General features: G+C 49.8%; 6 protein-coding genes across 6 annotated transcripts; 3 read left to right on the top strand and 3 right to left on the bottom strand.

Annotated features, from left to right (window-relative positions):
* Positions 1-1329: 1329 nt before the first annotated feature.
* ColSpa_12645 (uncharacterized protein) lies at positions 1330-1551 on the top strand (the record flags this gene model as incomplete). The annotated part of the gene is made up of 1 exon (XM_049278857.1): positions 1330-1551. One exon carries the CDS (start codon positions 1330-1332, stop codon positions 1549-1551), a length of 222 nt encoding a protein of 73 aa, XP_049134814.1.
* A 680-nt stretch (positions 1552-2231) lies between these two features.
* Positions 2232-2861, top strand: ColSpa_12644 (uncharacterized protein; the record flags this gene model as incomplete). Its single annotated transcript, XM_049278856.1, has 2 exons — positions 2232-2290; positions 2435-2861. 2 exons carry the CDS (start codon positions 2232-2234, stop codon positions 2859-2861), a joined length of 486 nt encoding a protein of 161 aa, XP_049134813.1.
* Positions 2862-5938: 3077 nt separating this feature from the next.
* Positions 5939-8234, top strand: ColSpa_12643 (uncharacterized protein; the record flags this gene model as incomplete). The annotated part of the gene is made up of 2 exons (XM_049278855.1): positions 5939-7505; positions 7624-8234. The coding sequence occupies 2 exons, from the start codon at positions 5939-5941 to the stop codon at positions 8232-8234; spliced, it is 2178 nt and encodes a 725-aa protein (XP_049134812.1).
* A 109-nt stretch (positions 8235-8343) lies between these two features.
* Positions 8344-8972, bottom strand: ColSpa_12642 (uncharacterized protein; the record flags this gene model as incomplete). The annotated part of the gene is made up of 2 exons (XM_049278854.1): positions 8344-8461; positions 8512-8972. The coding sequence occupies 2 exons, from the start codon at positions 8970-8972 to the stop codon at positions 8344-8346; spliced, it is 579 nt and encodes a 192-aa protein (XP_049134811.1).
* Positions 8973-14034: 5062 nt separating this feature from the next.
* On the bottom strand, positions 14035-16998 carry ColSpa_12641 (uncharacterized protein; the record flags this gene model as incomplete). The annotated part of the gene is made up of 2 exons (XM_049278853.1): positions 14035-15726; positions 15799-16998. 2 exons carry the CDS (start codon positions 16996-16998, stop codon positions 14035-14037), a joined length of 2892 nt encoding a protein of 963 aa, XP_049134810.1.
* Positions 16999-17698: 700 nt separating this feature from the next.
* Positions 17699-18943, bottom strand: ColSpa_12640 (oxidoreductase vrtI; the record flags this gene model as incomplete). The annotated part of the gene is made up of 3 exons (XM_049278852.1): positions 17699-18463; positions 18529-18595; positions 18654-18943. The coding sequence occupies 3 exons, from the start codon at positions 18941-18943 to the stop codon at positions 17699-17701; spliced, it is 1122 nt and encodes a 373-aa protein (XP_049134809.1).
* Between the last annotated feature and the right edge of the window lie 64 nt (positions 18944-19007).

Below are 19007 nucleotides of genomic sequence, written 5' to 3'. Positions count from 1 at the left end.
AGTTGTCTCAGATAGCCATCTTCCTTATTCACTGGGCCATCTGTTCGCGCTTTATAAGCTCAAAAGTCGAAATACCTAGCATAAGACCAACGCAAAGTTCGTCCCAACATCGAGCAATGTTAGCAGACAATGTTGAATATATCGGTCACAGTCCGGCTCCACGGAGTCCACCTCAACCTCGGGAGTGACCAACCAGTCCTGGTTCAGTTCTCGCTTACCGTAGCATGTTTCCACTACCCCACCCTTACTCTATCCATTTCTTCCGAATGGCAGACTTCTCTGTAATTAACCAGGAAGGTAACAAATGATCACCCGACGCCGGCGACACCAACTGGTTTTTACACTACATGTAACGCTCTCTTCCTGCTTTGTCGATCATGCAACCCCGCTGAGGATTCCCCATTCGGTTTGCATGCCGAGCTCTGAATCCGCTAAGGTTCACCGTGTCCTCGGGTCCAAGGAGATGCCTAGGAAGGCTTTGATGAGTTGCCACTGGATCGGAACTAAATAATCCAAATTGTCACATCAGGCGGTACACCATGATCCGTGGCATAAGCAGACAGTGTACCGGAGTGCCTAAGTAAATCTTCATACTCTTGGGGGGACATTTCAGTCTCCATCATCGGGACGACTGAAAGAAAGCACGAGTTCCTGCAGCCCATTGAATGACAAACAGTTGCTATCCTTGACGGCACTTGGCGGTAAGTACTGGAACGGTGTGTCACGTAATGTGGGAGACTTCTCTGTGGCATCCATCAGCTCGTCTCAAATTAGTCCACACCTCTTCATTCATCACAGCAGGTGCTGCAGCACTTTCATCAAAGCGCTCCACTTTCTACAAGGAGAAGTCCGGTACAAGCTTTCGAGATCACACCATGGTAACTACAGTAGTCTCTCTCTTTAGTGTACGAAACTCCCAGGGAATCGCGGCGCTAGGAAGGATCTTGTTCCCTGCATTGGAACACAGTCTAGAAGAAAAATGTCGCACCTTCTTAAGGTAGACTGGATCAACCATGATGAGTTCCCTATTTATGCCTGTCATCCAATGATGCTTTCCTAGTTATACCCATTTTGTGATCTTCCTTTCCCCTCAACAGCCCCCGTACGTGCTCGGTTCTTGTGGTGTGGTGTCTGAGGACTCGCCCGGTCCATTTTCTGCAGCTTCACCTGTCTCTTATCCATGGTACGGAAACAGCCCCAAAATGATTAAAAGATTGCGCAGATCCCTTCACTGTCCGTAGTGCCCACCCTCGAGAATCCCGTGGCTTTTCTTCGATCTTGCTTCCCCGTACGTGCGTTGTCAACGCTGCATGCGTTGTCGCCGCTGCCATGTCTTCGACAACGACTGTCGACCTGGAGCGTGCCAAGGAGAGCAACACTGCGATGATCCTGGCCGTGACGGGTACTTTCCACGCACTCGCTCTTCTCTTTGTCGCACTCCGCACATACACACGCGCCATCATCGTTAAGACGATTGGGTTCGACGACTACATGATGATCCTGTCTGCGGTATGGCTTCTTCAACAGGTCAAAGCATTAGACCGATGCTGACTTTACAAGCTGTGTGCTCTTGGTGGAGGGATGGTCATATTCGTTATTCAAGGATTCTACGGACTTGGCAGACACAAGGACACCATCAGCAAGCCGGATCAAGTCTTTTTTACGAAGGTCGGATTTTTCCAATCCATCATTTCGGCGATCGCTGCATTAGCCTTCCTTAAGATATCGATCGCACTATCGTTGCTTCGACTAAGCAAGAACCGATGGTATTCCCGGGCTCTATGGGCGTTGATCGGTAAGTCGGTTGACTTGGGAACGGCATACGTCATCTTTTGGGAGGCTTCGCTGACAACCGCCTAGTTCTTGTTGTTCTTTATACAACCATGGCTTGGTTGAGCTTTTTCCTGTACTGCACCCCGTTACAGGGCTACTGGAATAAAAGTCTCAAGCCTACGTGTTACAACATCAAGCTGTTTGTAAACTTTGCTCTTATTAACACTGGTAGGTACCAAGCTGTGGTTTTGCATCCTCCTGCGCCGAGGTCTAACCTGAGTAGCTTTCAACATCTTCACTGATGTTTGTTTCGCCACACTACCTATCCCCATTATTTGGGTTTTACAGATGAAGCTCCGGACCCGAATCTACCTGATTGGCGTTTTAAGCCTTGGCTACTTGTGAGTTTACAAGTCCCTTTGGGACTACTATGCTAATGAACTTTCAGAGCCGTTATCATGGGAATCATCAAGTCTATTTACCAGATTGCTCAGCCAAGCAACAAAGATGGAACTTTGTGAGTTGTCCAAGGACATGCGGCATGATAAACGCTAATGACCATAAACCTATAGTCTCCAAAGTATCCAGTTCTGGGGGTTGTAAGTACTCTCTGTTTCAATGCTTCATTACAATGGCGTAAGCTAACGTCCCCGACTCACAGCCTCCAACTGAACCTTGGCATCATTGCCGCCTGCGCACCAGCGTTAAAGCCACTCGTTGGTCGAGCTCTAAAAATAAGTTCGAGTCGCCATTACAACAGCGATAACCTGTACGAGAACCGTTACCCGACTGGTCGAACCGGCCGAACCGTAAATATCACGGCGACTGCAAAGAGACAAGGCTACAGGGAACAAGGAAGCCAGGGAGCGCCTGAATTTGAACTTGAAGAACAGGCGTTTTCGCAGAGCGCGGAGTATTACCGGACCAGTATCAAAGCAGGAAATCATGCGGCAGCCGTGGCGGTGTACCAGAAGAAAGACAGTTTTGGCGATAGGTCAGGAAGCGAGGAAATGATTTTGGACACGGACCCCAAGTTTGGGGAGGGTAGAGGCATCATGAGGACGACCGAGGTACACATCCAGCGCTAGAAATGGACTCGAAATGGAAATGTTGTCTATCTGCCCCATCATATCAATTGACCACAGCTTTTCAGAGGCTTCAGGACCGCAGCCACGACACTGGAGGCTCTGCTGAGCAACTTCAGCATAGGCATTGCCTTGATGCAAGGGTTAGCACAAGTTTGCTCCTACAGATCTTAATTGGTGTAGACCGCCTGCAAATGTGAAACATAAGGCTTTCCGGCGCCGCGGTGATGGTCTATCTGGCCATGACTCACTAACCCGTCCTAGAGCATCCCCGACTTCAGCCCTACTTCGGGGCGGTGCAACCAATCCAATCCAGCCCCCGGTCGTTCACTCCTGGTGACGCCCTGCCCGAGCGCCGGCATTTGAGCCCAACTCCCGAGCACACCATCTCCAAGCTTACCACAGCCCCGGTCCACCAATCGACTTGAGGACTCAATCATCCACTCTCCTTTTTTGGTCTGAAATATCATTAGTACTAGTCATTAGAGAATCGCAGCTTGGGTTGCAAAGGCTGAGGTCACTGAGAAGTTTGGTATAACGAAAGACTACATGTTATGACAGCAGCTAGACCTAATGAAAGCAAGGTAAATTAACCTTCTGCGCTAGAGGTGCCTTGGCTCAGCCCTCCTGGCTTTTGATTGACTAGTGCGCATCGCGACTAGTTTTCCGAGATGGCGTACCTCAGCTGAGAGCCAATAACGCCACCAAGAGCACTAGTCGCGCCCATTGGTCCTCGTTTCCCTCGACAAAATACAAGAGACCTGGCCCGGGAGAGGTCAAGCAGCCTCCCTGACAGCTATCGGGGCTGGACTGGCGGAAAACGGCGAACCAGCTACAGTCTAGATGCGAAGCCTCCAGTTTTTCTTTGGCTACTCATCTGGTGTCTCAATGACACTGCGGCCCCAAAGTAGGGGGCGCATGTGCGCGCAGGAGGTGTTTGGTACCTGTGGCTCAAAAGGTGAACATCTCCCTGACCATGGCGATTTCCGAAGAATCCGTGCCTGACTTGTCGATCTTCTTGGCTACACTGATGAACCATCGGTGAAAACACGGCTTTGGGACCAGTTCTGGGCATGCCTTGATTCAAATTCGCAGAAAAGATGCACCAACCGCCACCTGCCGACCAAGCAACCTTTGAGTCCCGAGTACAGTACAACTTGCAGGCCACGGATGACATTGAGGAAGAACACAATGAACCAGAGGAGAAACAGCCTTTGCCGATTCCAAAGAGGCCCAACTACCGGCCAAAACCGCTGCAATGGCCCTTCATTGTCTGCATGATACTGGTGCTCTCGGTGTTGATGGCCTTGGTGGTGTGTGCCCGTGAGACAATGCCCAACTCCGACAGCACGGCAACCATCGAACCTCGTCGCATTTTACAACCACGACAAAAGCCAAGCTCTACTGAACAACAGCCGTTACCGTCTCCAATACCAGAAACGACGCCGTTAGAAGCTCAACTCAACACACTCCAGACACCCTCATCTTTGAGCTCCCTTGTCGAACTGGTTACGCCAACGCCAATGCCAAAAAATGCTCCATCTGACAGCGTCAAACTCCCGGCAACATCCGAGCAAGAGGAGCCCCCAAAGTCATCGTTATCTCAAGTCAGCACGCCGCAAGTTTCATCGTCCTTGAACTCCGTCGCCGTGTCGAACACGCCATTTTCGGCAATCATTTCATCTAGCAATACCGATGTCTCGACACAAACCCCGACCGCGGTCACTGTACCAGAGCAAACTTCGCCCAAAATTGACTCAATCTCCGGTTTGGATACAGTCTCTTCTTTGCAGTCAGCTTCGAGCAAGGTAGAAGAAAAAGTGTCGGCAGCTAGCATTCTCACAGGACCCGAAAGCAATGCAGCAGGTAGTCCGACGGCGAGTCACTCTGTTAATGATAACTCAGCAACAAGTGATAAGCCAACAACCCAGACTTTACTGTCCATCTCATCTATAGAGGGAGAAGAAAACCCATCCTCAACTGTCAGTCGTAGCTCTGAGGCTTCGACCCAGTCAGTTATAACACCTCCAGAGCCAGACAGAATGGGAAAAACGAAGTATTCCTTATCATTCTTGTCGTCCTATTCCGGAGGGAGTAGTGGTTTGATTTCCTCCACGGACATGGCAGACCAGCGCAAAGCGCCTTCGACTAGAGTCCCATTGTTTACAACCTCGACCTCGTCACCTTTGACCTCGCTCTCTATTTCTATGAGCTCAATGCAGAAGCCCACAGACATCGATGAGATCACCTCTATTACTACATCTACGTTCACATCAACGATGACGAGAAATGGGTCCACATTCACATATAGCACTCATTATACAACTTTTATCTCTTCCACCTTCACGACCGTTATCCCAACAACTTTCCCTGGCAGGACCGGCATGGGTACGTTCACCACAGTCACCGCAACTGCCATTACCAGGACGACAACAAGAATGCAACCAGGTACCAGCTTCATGACCACTATGACAATACCTGTGACCACAACTCGAGTTATTGCAACCGGCGAGGGTCCAAAAACCTCGTCCATAACGACCACTCAGACGGAGACCCAGGTGGTGACTTCAGCCGTGATGGTCACTCCAGGAATCACTGTCGAAACCACGACTGAATACCCGGAGCCCACGGGGAATGGAGACGACAATAACGATACCCCGGCATCCACAGGCTTCTTTACCTCCACCGGTGTCACTGCCGTGCAAACAACCATCGCCACTGTGGCTACATCGACAGGGCCAAGCGTGGTGTACGTGTCAGTTGGAACCACAGAGATAACCCTAGTGTCCACCATCAGAGGAGGCTCCAGAGGACAGCAAAATATCGACCCGACTCCAGTCACCCATGTTGTCACCAGTGTTTTTGATCAAAAAGTTGTTACAGTGGTTGAAACGGGTGTACCTCAGAGGCTTGTAGCCAGTGATGGGGATATATTTACTGCGGTGTTCACTCCTCCACCAGAGACAATCGTAACAAGAAACGGCGGACAAGAAACGCAAATTGTCATCGTGGTGACACCTTCCTTGAACGTAGCATTCGTTGCCGTCCCAACTGTTATCTCTGGAAAGTCTACAGTCGTGATGACCGAATCGACATTTGGCACTGGAAGCATCTTCAAGGAGGTGGCAACGACGATGGAAGGCAAGGCCACCGTGGTAAAGATTCCTGTCACCCCTGAACCAGTTCTTGTCGCAGTTCAGACTACCATCGATGGCAAGGCAACGGTCTTGTTGGTTGAATCAACTCCAACAGCAGGATTTAAGCCAGTCTCGCTTACACTGGTTTCTCAAGTCGGCGGCAGCACTGGCATCTTTACAACCACTGATCCGCCGGAGACTGTCACGACCATGATCGACGGAAAGGAGACAACAATAGTGCGGACACCGGTCCCCAGAGAGTTCACTTCGGTCATTGGAGGTACCCGAACGACATTTGAAGTCGTCACCACACCCTCAGGCACCATGCCTCTATCATTTACCATCATATCAACCATTGGTGGGACTGTTAGCACCATTGTGTCGACTCCGACGCCAATAACTCTGGTTACTTCGATTCCTGGAAAGCTAAGCACCATCACCTCAACGCCCCGGCCCATTACACGTCTCTCAACAATAAAGGCATCTACAGCGACGTTCACTTGGGTCTCAACGCCTACGTCTACAGACTTCGCAGACAATGTTGTTACCAAGATCGAAAGGTTCGGCTTTACTAACGGAGATTACTTTGTCGGCAAGTTTCTCCCAGTAATTCTGGCCGTAATGGTTACCATTCCACTCCGGATCATCGATCTCAACGTGAAACTATACCAGCCATTCTTTGCGATGGCTCAGGAGGGGGGCTCGCTGGGAAAAAACAGTATCAATCTCCAATTCGACGGTTGGAAGGGCATTCTGACACCATTCGAGGTTCTCATGCAGGGGCATCCGGTTCCTTTCATCACAACTTTGATGCTATGGTCATCGGCCATGCTGGTTCCCTTGGCTACTGAAGCGATCGGCATGAAGCTCCACGGAAGGTGCAAAGTCACCGCCATTGAAGGCTGTGGTATTCAGCTCGGCGTCTCCACGGTGTCTTCCCATGCGCTTGTCGCGTTACTTGCGTTCATTATTCTTCTTCTCCTTGTCCTCCTCTACTTTCTACGCAGTTGGGAGACAGGCCTTCATGCAAACCCATGGAGCATCGCAGGAATATCGTCACTCTCCAGGAACCCTGGCGTTCGATCTCAACAGATTGACTTCAAGGCTAGCAAAACAGTCGTGGCTGAGAAGACCTTCATGATTGGATACTTCGAGAACAGCCAGGGAAGGAAAGAATATGGCATCATCTTCTGTGACGATTCATCTCGGCATTTGCAGGCGGCTGCGTCTAGTGCATTACTTGCTGATGACGAGCTGGATGGTACGATTCAGCGCAATGTTTCGAAGAAGGCTAGAAAGTCTGTCCCTTTCATCGCACTCACGTACTGGTGGCGACTGGGGTTTATCTTTTTTCTCGTTTCACTGTTCATTTTGGTTCTGTATTACCACACTACACTCCAGGTTCGAACTTCCTTCAAAGTGGTTACGGACAGCCAAACATGGGGAGTTCGGTTCTTTCTCTCGGCATTGGGAGTAATCATTATTTTCTGCTGGGAATCTATTTTTGTCAGTACGTTGGTCCACATGTTGCCTTGGCTAACACAAGTGCCATTGCTAACCTGCGATGCTCTTAGGCATCGCAATTATCAGTCCTTACTATCACATGGACCGTCAATCGCAGCAGCCAGGGTCATCGATCCTCCTCACACGTCCGACGAACAGCTTTTATGGTATCTACGCTGCCATCCTTGAAGGCAATGCTGTTCTCATGCTTGCGGCGTTCATGGCAATCTTGGCGGAGTTTCTTCCCATCCTTCTCACCAATATCCCTTACAATCTGACGCAGACACTTCCTACTCATAACATCTGTGCGGTCACTAGTATCTCAATTCTGGCGCTTATGGTGACGACTCTTGTGGCGAGTCTCTTCATCAAATGGCCCGATATGCCTGTCGACCCACGCAGCATCGCTGGTGCCATGTACTATATCAACGAAAGCAGGATGTTAGAGGACTTTGAGGGATTATCAGAATTGAATTCTAAAGAAAGAGAGAAGAAAGTAAAGGAGTTGGGCAGGAGGTACTTTTATGGCACTATTAGCGGGCAAAATGGCAGGCGCATGGGCGTTGAGTCGATCGAAAGCGTTGAAGATACGGCATATACTGGCGATCATTGGTTCTTGCCACAGATTGAAGTGGACGATCACGAGAATGATGGATTGAATACTATTCAAGAGGGTTATGAGACGAATCACGAACGGGCGCAAAGAGTCTACAACAGAGAGGTGGGACTGGTTTGATGCTACCGCTAAGATGTTGTGGCAACGCCTGAGGCCGCTTTAACGGAATAGAAAGACTAGACAGAAGTACGGTAAAATCATTCGATGACTCAGCCTTCTTTTGAGTCTTCTATGAGTGACCAGCTGGGCTATTGCTGGCTAAGCCGCCAATGAAGAAGGTTCCCAGCCATATGCCGCCCAGAACAGAGAGGAAGTACCCGACGTTCATCGTCATGACAGCGAGCATCCTATTTAATGTCAGTGTGTCAATGGCTTAGTTAGCAAAATGCTTGCTCACAGTAGATAACCAATTCCTCCGACAATGACTTCGTACGTGGCTCTTGCTGCTGCAGCACCAACTCGCCATCCCTTCCATCTTACGACGATATCTTTCCGAACCAGTACACCAGCTTTTCCAGGCTCAACACTTTCTGCGTAAGGAGAGCTTTCTGTGTCTTTGCCGATGTTGTAGGTGGGTAGATTTCTCCAGAAGCGCTCCTCGAGTATCGGCTTGACGGCGAGAAGCAGGCGCAGAATCGAGGCGAGGATAATAAGGAAGATGCAGGTGCCGGCGTATTGACTTGCATTGCCTGGCGTCCACGCGTCTGAGTAGAGTGGGGTTTGAACAGCTTCGAAAAATGTCATTGCCATATCAGCCATTGACATGGACATGCTATCGCTGGACATATCTCCTGAAGCTGTGCTGGTCGAGCTTGCCATCGCCATGGCTGTCGTAGTCGCTTGACCCATATCCATCATTTTCGCGGTATGCGGTCCGATGTTGCTCGGGCCGATGATCAGTTACAGAAAGCAATCGGTTCTCCTGGCTCTTTGAAAACGAAAATGTTGTAGCTGTGGCCTTAATGTTATTTTCGTGTTCGCTTTCGACTTTTCGAGGGCGGTTCTTGTGCGTGTCTTGGTCCTTTGACAAGACTCACAACCTGGAAGGGAGCGGTGCGTTTTAATTAACAGGTCAGTGCTTTACAACAAGAGGCTACGGATGTCAGAGACCCGATTAAACCGACATACCAAATGAGCAAGTTTCTTACTTCGGGACGGATATCACGGCATCTGACGTCGCTGACGTCGGAAACAATGTGGGATAAGAGGGTCCCGAAACGCGCAAGTTAACTCCCTTCTCCACGTGGGAGATCTGCAAATCAACAAAGCTTGGCCAATTGAGAAGGTTTGTTTTCGGTGTCAGTCCTATTGATACCCTGCTTAGGTGGCCATTGCCGCTGGGGTTCTGGAGAGTCGTGGGTGGTGCGTAGCACTGGGAGTCTCTAATCTGCTCAAATGTGCTCAAAACCTTGCTAGTTGCAGCGTAGGATATCCAAACTCGTTGGCGCAATTGACGCGCGAGCTCATACGTGATTGCTGTTTCGATGAATATTAGCGCGGCATAACGTTTCCGGGCTGAGCAATGACTGAGCTGCTACTGGCACTGAGCCAGATGCTGTTACCCTTATCATGTGTACGTATATGTGGGTAAGTATTTCCGAGAAACTATGTTGTTTGCAATTGCCCATATCTAAGGGCGCATTGCTGTCTCTTTCCTCAACTGAGTCCCGACAGTGTCATTCCTGTACAACCACTAGACGCCAAAATGTCTCTACCATGGCTGAGCCAACCTGTCATGCTACACTCGAGCCGGGATGCCGGTAAATGCTCGATGACGCCCGAGCAGTGCGCTTTCAAGACCGGTTATTGGGTCTTTTGGTACGAGGCTGACCACCGGTATGGGTTGCCCACGGTCGCCTTCTTCCTTGCCGCTATTCTTCTGGCCATCATTGGGAGCTTTGCGACAACATACGCACCAGAGTCAATGCAGCGTAAACCGCTCTGGTTGCGATGTCTGTCTCTTGGCCGCTTATTTACGTACAAAAGTTGGCGAATCGGTTTCTGGAATAGTCAGTCATTGGCAACCTACATGCTTGGCGCAGCAGGAGCCATTTTCTTCTTTGGTAAGAAATCCGCAAATCAACTCTCAAGAGTCCGACCTAACTTGATACCATAGCAATGACTTTGGGCCCCCGTCCTTATTACTGGCCGAACACGCGGGAAATAAGCTTTGGAAACTCACCACCCATTGCCACTCGTGCAGGATACATGGCCCTTGCATGCATGCCAATCTTGTTGTAAGCGAACCAGTTCAAACAGAGAGTTGACTTCAGCGGCATCTGACAAATCCGAATAGCATCCTAGGTGCAAAAGCGAATCCGATTTCCGCCCTCACTGGAATTTCCCATGAAAAGCTCAACATCTGGCATAACTGGGTTGCATGGGCAATGTTTGTTTTGGCTCTCGTACACACATTCCCGTTCATTGTGTTCCACACCTGGAAAGGAGATATCATGATGCAATGGAACGATGGAGGGGTGTGGGTTACGGGTGTCATTGCAATCCTGGCGCAAGCTTGGCTTACGTTCATGTCCATCCGCTGGATTCGGTGTGTTTCTAACCAAAACTTTATCCCCATGTCAACATTGGCTAACCAAGAGATCGGCAATAGAGACAAAAATTACGAACTCTTCAAAGCTACCCATCTCTTTGCCGCGGCCATTTTTTTCATCTTCTTCTTCCTCCACTGCGACTTTCGACTTACGTCATGGGACTACTTCATCGCCACAGCCGTTCTGTATTCTCTCTGCTTCTTCTACACCCAGTTCAAGACATTCTTGGAGCACGGAGTCCACCGTGCCCGGCTGTCTCTTGTAACGCCGCACTGTCTTATGGTCATCATCGAAACCAACGCGAAGTGGACCCCAGGCCAGCACGTCTATCTTAGGTTTTTGACTGGCGGTGTCCACGCGTTGACCTCACACCCCTTCACCATCTGTTCTACACCACAACGTGGTAAGAAAAGCGAGATGATCTTTTACGTCCAGCCGAGATGTGGGATAACCAGTCGGTTAGCGAAGATTGCGGAAAAGTCCCCCGAGGTTTCAATCCCGGTGCTTCTGGATGGACCATACGGTGGAGTGACCAGTCGATGGTTTTCGGGATTTGATCAAACTCTCGTAGTAGCTGGTGGCGCTGGGGCAGGATTTTCACTTCCCATCATCGAGCACTTCCTCCAATCCAAGATCACTAACGAAACGGGCAAAGAACTGAATGTTATCATTACCACTCGCGATTCAGAATTTCGAGAGTGGTACTGTCAAGCTCTTGACTCCATGGTAGCACGGCAGCAGACTGTCAACGAAACCAAATCCCCGGGAGTTTCAGTACATTTCCACGAAACAGGAGGCTCTGCGACCAATCATATGACTTCTATTGAATCTGGCATGCCAACGCAAGAAGGCACCAAGGAGGTGGCAAAAGAACCAGATGTACAAAGCACGAGTGATTGGGTAGCTGCCTCGGGGTCTGTTAGTCTGTGTAGAATCGTTGGACGGCCTGACATTCTTTCTCTGGCTAGAGAAATCACAGAAAAAGAAGGTACTGTAGGAATGCTGGCTTGCGGACCTGCGTCTCTGGTTTTTGACGTAAGCCATGTCGCTGCGGAGACGCAAAAACGTATATTGGCAGGCAGAAGTGGAGCAAGGGAGGTTTGGTTCTATAAGGAAAGCTTCTCGTAAGTATAGACAAGTTGTCTTGTTGTTTTTTGATGATTACTGACTTGAACCTAAAGATATTGACCCAAGTTTGGTTTATACAGGATACCAGCCAGCGATTCCATTTGACATTTGAAATAATACCATTTGCCCTTTCACACCAGAATTTATGGGGAAACTTTACCCATATTGAAAGTCGAGGCCGGGACTGGACCTATTATGCAGAAAAGCAGATGCACAACTGACCTATCAGCACTATACAGGCTATAAGAAACCGTGCTAAACAGCCTTGGCTTCTGGGATAAGGTACGAAACATTTCCTTCGTCGACCAAACATAAAATACATCTCATACCAGTCCATTCACGAAGCTCTAAACAAGAGTTGACGACATGAATTTCATGAGGGTTAGTGAATGGGGGTGGTCCACGCATGGGGTGCTGTGGCAACTGACAGGGCATTGGTCAGGAACATTGACGCAACTGCGACCGTCACGCGACTTAGACGTATTTCGGGGTCGACGCAGTTGCGACTAGGTCAAGCACGTATATTAGCTAGCTCTAACTTTCTTTATGGACGCGAAAGTTCATATAGTTCTTAGCCTGCCACAGTCAAACAAGTCTATTCTTCATCAAAATACCAGCGATACTCACCTCTACCAGACACTCGTTGACGCGCTTAGTATTGATGGTGATGACAGGCATAGTTTTCGAAAGGTAATGTGCTTCTAGCTATGGCCTGGATCCCAACTGCTGTTTTTCTCAGGTTCTTGCGTAATAAAGCATGCCAATGGTACTAATGAGCTCTCATTATAAACAACAGGCAACGGCCAGAATCGCCACTCGGCTCCTTCCTCAGCCGGGAGTCTCCCGTCAAGTTGTTTGTGCTACGCGACCAATGTTAGAACTCTTTTTAAGAGATACATCCAACGTCGTTGAACGCCTCCCCCAAGAAGAGGCTTGCTTGTACGAAGAGTTGGACATTGATTAAGAGCTGTTGTTCCATTCTCTGGGTACTAAGAAATACAGAGCATCTGCCACAACGCTCTGTATTAATAGTTGATGCCAATAGCTCTCAAGTAGCTCTTTCAGCCATTTCCTTATCAAGAATGTCGAAACGTCAGCGCCAAACTTTGGAGAAAGACATCACGAAGGGGATGTTATATTCATCGATAGGGAATCAGAGTGAATTCTCTGAGCCAACTCTTGGCGACCTCTTCCAGAGGTTTCGAATGGAAACTAACTACAAATACCCAAGCGAGAAGCGACAATCATTAGCCTATCCATTCTCCAAATTTCGCCCAGACCAGTATAAACATCGTGTGGAGTCATGTCACGGGTACGGATTCAAAACCTATTCAAAACTGCAGGAAGTGTCTCATGAGCCATTTCTTGTTCGCGTTGGTCTTTGCAACACCAAAGTCTTAAAAGGGGAATGCAATGTGCGAACCCTTGCAATGGCATTGGCGAACACATAAGACGCAAGCATTCTCCTGAAGGCAAGGTTGTCGAGGACGAAGCAATATCCGGAATACCAATAACCGAGTACGAGACTTGGAAGAAGACACAAGGGGCACAAAAACAGAAGGGAATCAAGATGTCGGAGTCAGAAATTCGAGAAAAATGGTGCAAGCCGGCGGAAATCTTGATGCTGGCTGGACAACCATTTGCACTCGACGGTGGTGAGACGTTTCTTTCCAACCTCTCTTATTGTCCTTTGATAACTGACTCAGCTCGCCTGCCAGAGACTCATCTGGTATTCCCTGGCTATGAAATCCATTTATTTTCACAGCTAGGCAAATGGTTACTGGAGAGGAAGTCAAGATGCACAATGGTCCATGCTAGTACCCAAACAAAGCAGATGGAGGCAAGAACTATTCGTACACTTAGCTCTGTATCAGCCACAGGGACGGCAGCTGCACGCATCTCCAAGGATCAGCTCACCGCCTTTGAAGGTTCATTTGTGGATCTTTACAAAGACTCCGGGTACCACTCTCTGATTGTTGCTGGAGATTTAGAGGAGAGAAAAGAGGAGGCAGTCTCTGCTTCCACCGAAACGCGGGCGACAACATGTCATTATCCAGAAGCTGATTTGGTGTGAGTTGGGTACCACGCCAATCAGCCATATGACAGTACAACATTTTTTTATTGGCTTAGACTCTGATGGCATCAATTAGCAGGAGTTCGTAGATTTTAGCTCCTCGTACGCGTATCAGTAAAGTGGAAAATAAACTATACATCGGATTGGATTACTAATTAGATGGCAGTTACATGACCGACAGCTTACCCGTGCCGTCACTAACCGCCCTGACCCTTGACCCAATCTCCAAAGGGCTTCCTTCGTGTATTACGAAGTGGTCTTGCTCGAGATCATATTCCAACCCAAGCATTCTGTATATATTCCTGCTGGCGAGGTCCAGGGCGTCCCTTTCAGTGAGACGTCCTTCGCTGTTTCGGTACGCAACGCCCGCAAGTAGCGCAAGATCTCGGACGATCCAATCTTCTTCCAAGCCAATAGCAGTGATAACTCCTGCACGGGTGAGCACATCAATGGCCGTGCCGTTAGTCAAAGGTGCTCCTGTAAGAGCTCTTCGTTGGTCCCATGATACTGCGAACGACTGCATAGGCGCCAACACCACACCCACACCAGCAGCCGCTAACGCATCTGCGACTAGGTGAGCCTCAGCGCCCCCGTTGACTACAAAGCGGAGCTTGACGCTTTTATTAGTAAGTCGTGAGATTGTTTCTTCAACACTTTTCTTGATGTCCAACAAGGCTGCAGTTGTGTCCGCACTGTGAACGGTCACGGTGAGTGCTATTTCGCCTTTCACGACCTTTCGAAGAAATGAAGCTTCCGAGTAACTATCCTCCACAACTATTTTCTCGTCGGCAGCCAAAGACGTAGCGGCCTTGAGGAGTTTGTAACGAAGCTCTCCAACGGCAGCAGACATGGACGAAACTCCGTTGGTGCCACGTTTAGCAGATGAATCCAGCGTGTAGTGCACCGCAGCGTCTCGGGCAAGCACGGAGCCTGGGTCAAGGATAGTTTTGGCACCAGTGAGAAAAGCCGCGCTTGTGCCGTGATGTGTTCCTAGGTCGGAGAACTTTGGGGCTGAGATGGCGCGAGTCACCCCGTAGCGGTGAGCGACGTGAAGCTTCTCGGTATCAAGGGCGAGACCATCAATACCACGGCTGAACTCGCCTCCGTCCACACCATTGTCCGTATCTCGTTCGGTGTCAATGGCGTTAAGCCCGATTGTCGAACCAAATGCAGTCAGTGATGGTGCAAGATATCCATTCTTGAGACGAATAACCGCGCCGTCAGAGATAGATGCTTTATCCAGCTGGGCATTGCAGCTTCCAACACAAACGATCTTGCCGCTGGATACAGCCACGTTGTAGGTTTCGCCGTCGCTTGCGAACCCATCTATCTCAGTGGAGTGAAGAACTCTTGATATCCCTGTGAAGACCACATCCTCTCGTAAGATGGTAGCTTCTTCAAAGACGCTGGCGAGACTTTCCTCTGGCAAAATAGTGCCCTGGTACTTCTTGTCGAGTTCCACAGGTTCTTCGTATTGAGCAGTGCCATCGATCCAAACCTGGACTGGTGTGGCCCCAACGCTTAATGGGTCACTGTCCCAGACCACGATATCCCCGTCGAAGCCTGGCTTTACTTTGCCCAATCGGTGGCCAAGTCCCAGTATCTCAGCTGGTGCGGTTGTTACTGATGCGAGTGCTGCGTGGTATGGCAGTCCGTACTTGTAGCCTTTTGCAGCTTCGAATACTACATGCTGTGCATTGAGAACTGGGTTGTCGCTGACGTAGATGGGAACAAGACCAGCATCATAGAGATGTTTGCCAGCATACTCTGAGCCCAGTGCGGCTTCGGCTTTGTACCACATGTTGTCAGCGAAGAGGGCTGACGCAGGTGGTTTATCACCCCACGCCCTTTTAAGAATCTGGACATGGTCTGTCAGCGAAATGAACTCAAGGGCATGGCTTCAGACTCCATCTGACTTTGGATAACTTACCTCTGGAACCAAATGGGTTTGATGGGCATGATGAAAAGCTCGTATGGGAAACTTGAACTCATTGGTATGGTCGACGAATGATTCAAGGTCCGTTATGGTATAACAATGAGCATGGACGTGGACTTGGCCTCTGAGCACAGCTACCAAAGCCTCCCATTTGATCTCGTTAGGTAGGTATATCTGAACGTTATCCAAGCTGGTAGCCGCTGCACTACACCAGTCGTCTTGCTCACGCATGATATTGGCGGCATGCTCAAAAGCCTGGCGAAATTCCCAGCTCTCTCCGAGGCGACTGTAAGGACCACGCTCTCCGGCTTTACCATGAACCTGCTTAGAGTTCTCGCCACAAGCCATCTTCATATGACGCCAGGTATGTTCCGGATCGGCCAGCATGTCGAAAACGCTCGTCTGATTCCTCCCGTCAGCGGCACCAATAGCGTGCTTAATCGCGTAGGCTTCGCCACCTATATTGTTGCTCGATCCCGGTAATATCAACGACGTAGTCACGCCACCGGACTTGATGACTTGAAGCTGGTGATCGGTAGGTTGAATTCCGTCAATTGACCGAACATAAGGCGTGATGTCTGTGGATAGCTCGCTAACGTCTTCATTTCCATGCAATGTCGGTAATGAGTGCACCGCGGCATGGCTATGCATGTCGATGATACCGCTGGTAAGCGGCCGTCTGGCGGCGTTGTAGACCAAGACATCCCTCGGAAGAGTCGACATCGATATGTCTTTCATAACGCGTTTGATAAGGCCATGCTCAATAAAAACATCGGCCGAGACCCATGAATAGTTTGCAGTACCGTCAGCTGGCTCCCCAACCCAGACAGTCGCGTTTCGGATGATGGTAGGTCTGTGGCCATCAACATATCGGGCATTGCGCGTCCTGCCGTAGCCGGGCGGATCGATAGGATTGGTGCGCAGCTTCTCGCATTTTGCAAGGTCTTTTTCCAACTTCTGGACGGAGAGTCTATGAGTCGTGAAGCCTTTCCCTGATACCTCGGTCGAAGGGATGATCTGCTTCCACTGCGCGTAGACGGTGAACGCGAGACATGCTAGCCCGATAACGCGCAGTATTCGCGATCTGCGGGGTAATTGGAGAGCTGATTTCTGCGCAGGGGGCAGAGCTTCTCCGGATGGGGTAGGGCTGTACGGGGGAAGCTCATCCCTCTTCTTGCAGGCGAGTTGGCCCATGACTCTGTATTCAGATTTTACAGTCTAGGGCAAAGGTAAGGCCAAGTTGGTTACTTGAAGCCTGTAGAAAAAGTACCGCATAAAGCCTAGTCATTTGCCAGCAATCCAAGTGGCGACCACTCCCTTGTCGGGCCTCGCAGAGGGGGCTGCTGATCAGGACAGGGGTTCCGGACTGAGCCGAGTTCGCCTCAGGTGGTTTTATTAAACCCAACCCCCAGCAACCTTCCGAAGCTCAGGCTATCATCTGGGTCAAACAAGGTTCTTACTGGTTCTTTTCTTTTTTTTCCTCATCCCCCCCCCCCAAATTCATTCAAGATCATGCACTTTTCGACAGTCTAGAGGAACGTATTTCACTATTTTGACCATTGCTTGAAATCTAACACAGTTACATATTGGTCGACCTTGAGTAAGACGCTGCATTCATCAGTAGAGCAAATCCGAGCGCTGGCTTCACGCTACTAGGGGTGATATTTCCAAGCTCAGTCTCTTCAGAACTGAATACAAGACTTAGTGTCAGATAGCGAGGAACCAGGCCGACAAGAACGTAGTACTTCTCATTGTGATTGACATCTTTGGTTTCTCATTTCATAGAAGATGCTTTATATCAAAGACAACAGTCGTCAAATCTCTGACTATGTCAATGCAAATGTTTACAATGAGGTTTGCAATGACTAGTACCCGTTTATCCAAGGGTTACCGCTTAGTGGGCCTCAACCAAAGTTTCCTTCACAACGGGCGTCTGCTTCGGCCCCTCGACAGGTACTTCAGATTCATGCGCCTTAGCAACAGGCTGGGTGTAGGGAGTCCACTCCTCGTCCGCAGTCATACCGCCGTACAGCATGGAAGGAGGTGCCAAAGCCTGAATGTCAGGGGTGGCTTTGAAAAGGAAGAACTTCTCATCATGCCACTGGCCAGCAGTGACGTATCTGCCCTCGCTGTCGGTGAACATTGTCTCATTCTCTGCGCGCAAGAAGTAGGCGATGGAGTAGCGGTGCTCCTCGGGATTGAACGGGACGACGCGGTGGATGCACGACATCATGGTGTGACCGCTGGCAAAACGCAGCGAGTCGCCAACGTTGATGATAGCACAACCCTTCTTGGGAGCGACGAAGCCGAACTCCTTGGTTCCAGGAGGACGGATCTGAAGTCCCCACTCCTCGGCGAAGAGAAGGGTAAGGGAACTGATGTCGGTATGCTTTTGGTGGCCGATCTCCTTGTCTTTGACAGGGTCCGCAGGGACGTAGTGCATCATGGCCAGTGTGGAGGTCGAAGGGCGGTCGTTGCGGTGGGCGTTCTCATAGCGAGCGGCGCCGACAAGGCCCATGGCAGAGGACAGACCGGAGAGGACGGCCTTCGTGACGATGTTAGAGCCGGAAATGGCATTCTTCAAAATCGCTTTATCAGCATCGTTCTGGAGAATCTTGGGGAACTTGGGATCCTTTCTTTGGATCTCGTCACGAGAGACCTTAGTTTGTAGCGGTGTCAGTTTCAATCAATGTATATGCCTTATGTGCTCCAGGAGTATCTGACCTTGAACATCTCGTAACCATCTCTGGTGTTAGGGAGACCGCCCGTACGTGAGCCAACAGGCTCGTATCTGAACAGTCACCATCAGTACTTTTTGACATTGATATGATACCGGTTCTGTAACTTACCCGAGATGGGCGGTAATGAGACCAAGCTCGTTCTTAGCCTCGATTGGGGACTCAAAGTAACGGTGCATGAGATCGAGAGTCTTTTGCTGGTCATCTAGGAACCTGCTGCCATCTAGTCCATTCAAGTCCAGGTAGAAAAAGCCCTGCTCTTGACAGCAACGAAGCAGAATCTCAAGCTCAGCTGGCTCCTGAGACAGAACTCGTCCAAAGTCAACAGTCTCCATGGGGTAGATTGGGACCCTCTTCCCCGCCCACTCGACGGTTTGCGGGACTTCGGTGGAGATGCCCATTATGTTTGTGTTGCGCAAGGGGATATTGATTGGTAGTCGAAAAATTGCGTTGTATTAAAAGATC

Source organism: Colletotrichum spaethianum (genome assembly GCF_022836535.1).
Source record: "Colletotrichum spaethianum MAFF 239500 DNA, contig68, whole genome shotgun sequence".
NCBI lineage: Eukaryota > Fungi > Ascomycota > Sordariomycetes > Glomerellales > Glomerellaceae > Colletotrichum > Colletotrichum spaethianum.
This window is presented reverse-complemented; position numbering and strand designations above follow the sequence as displayed.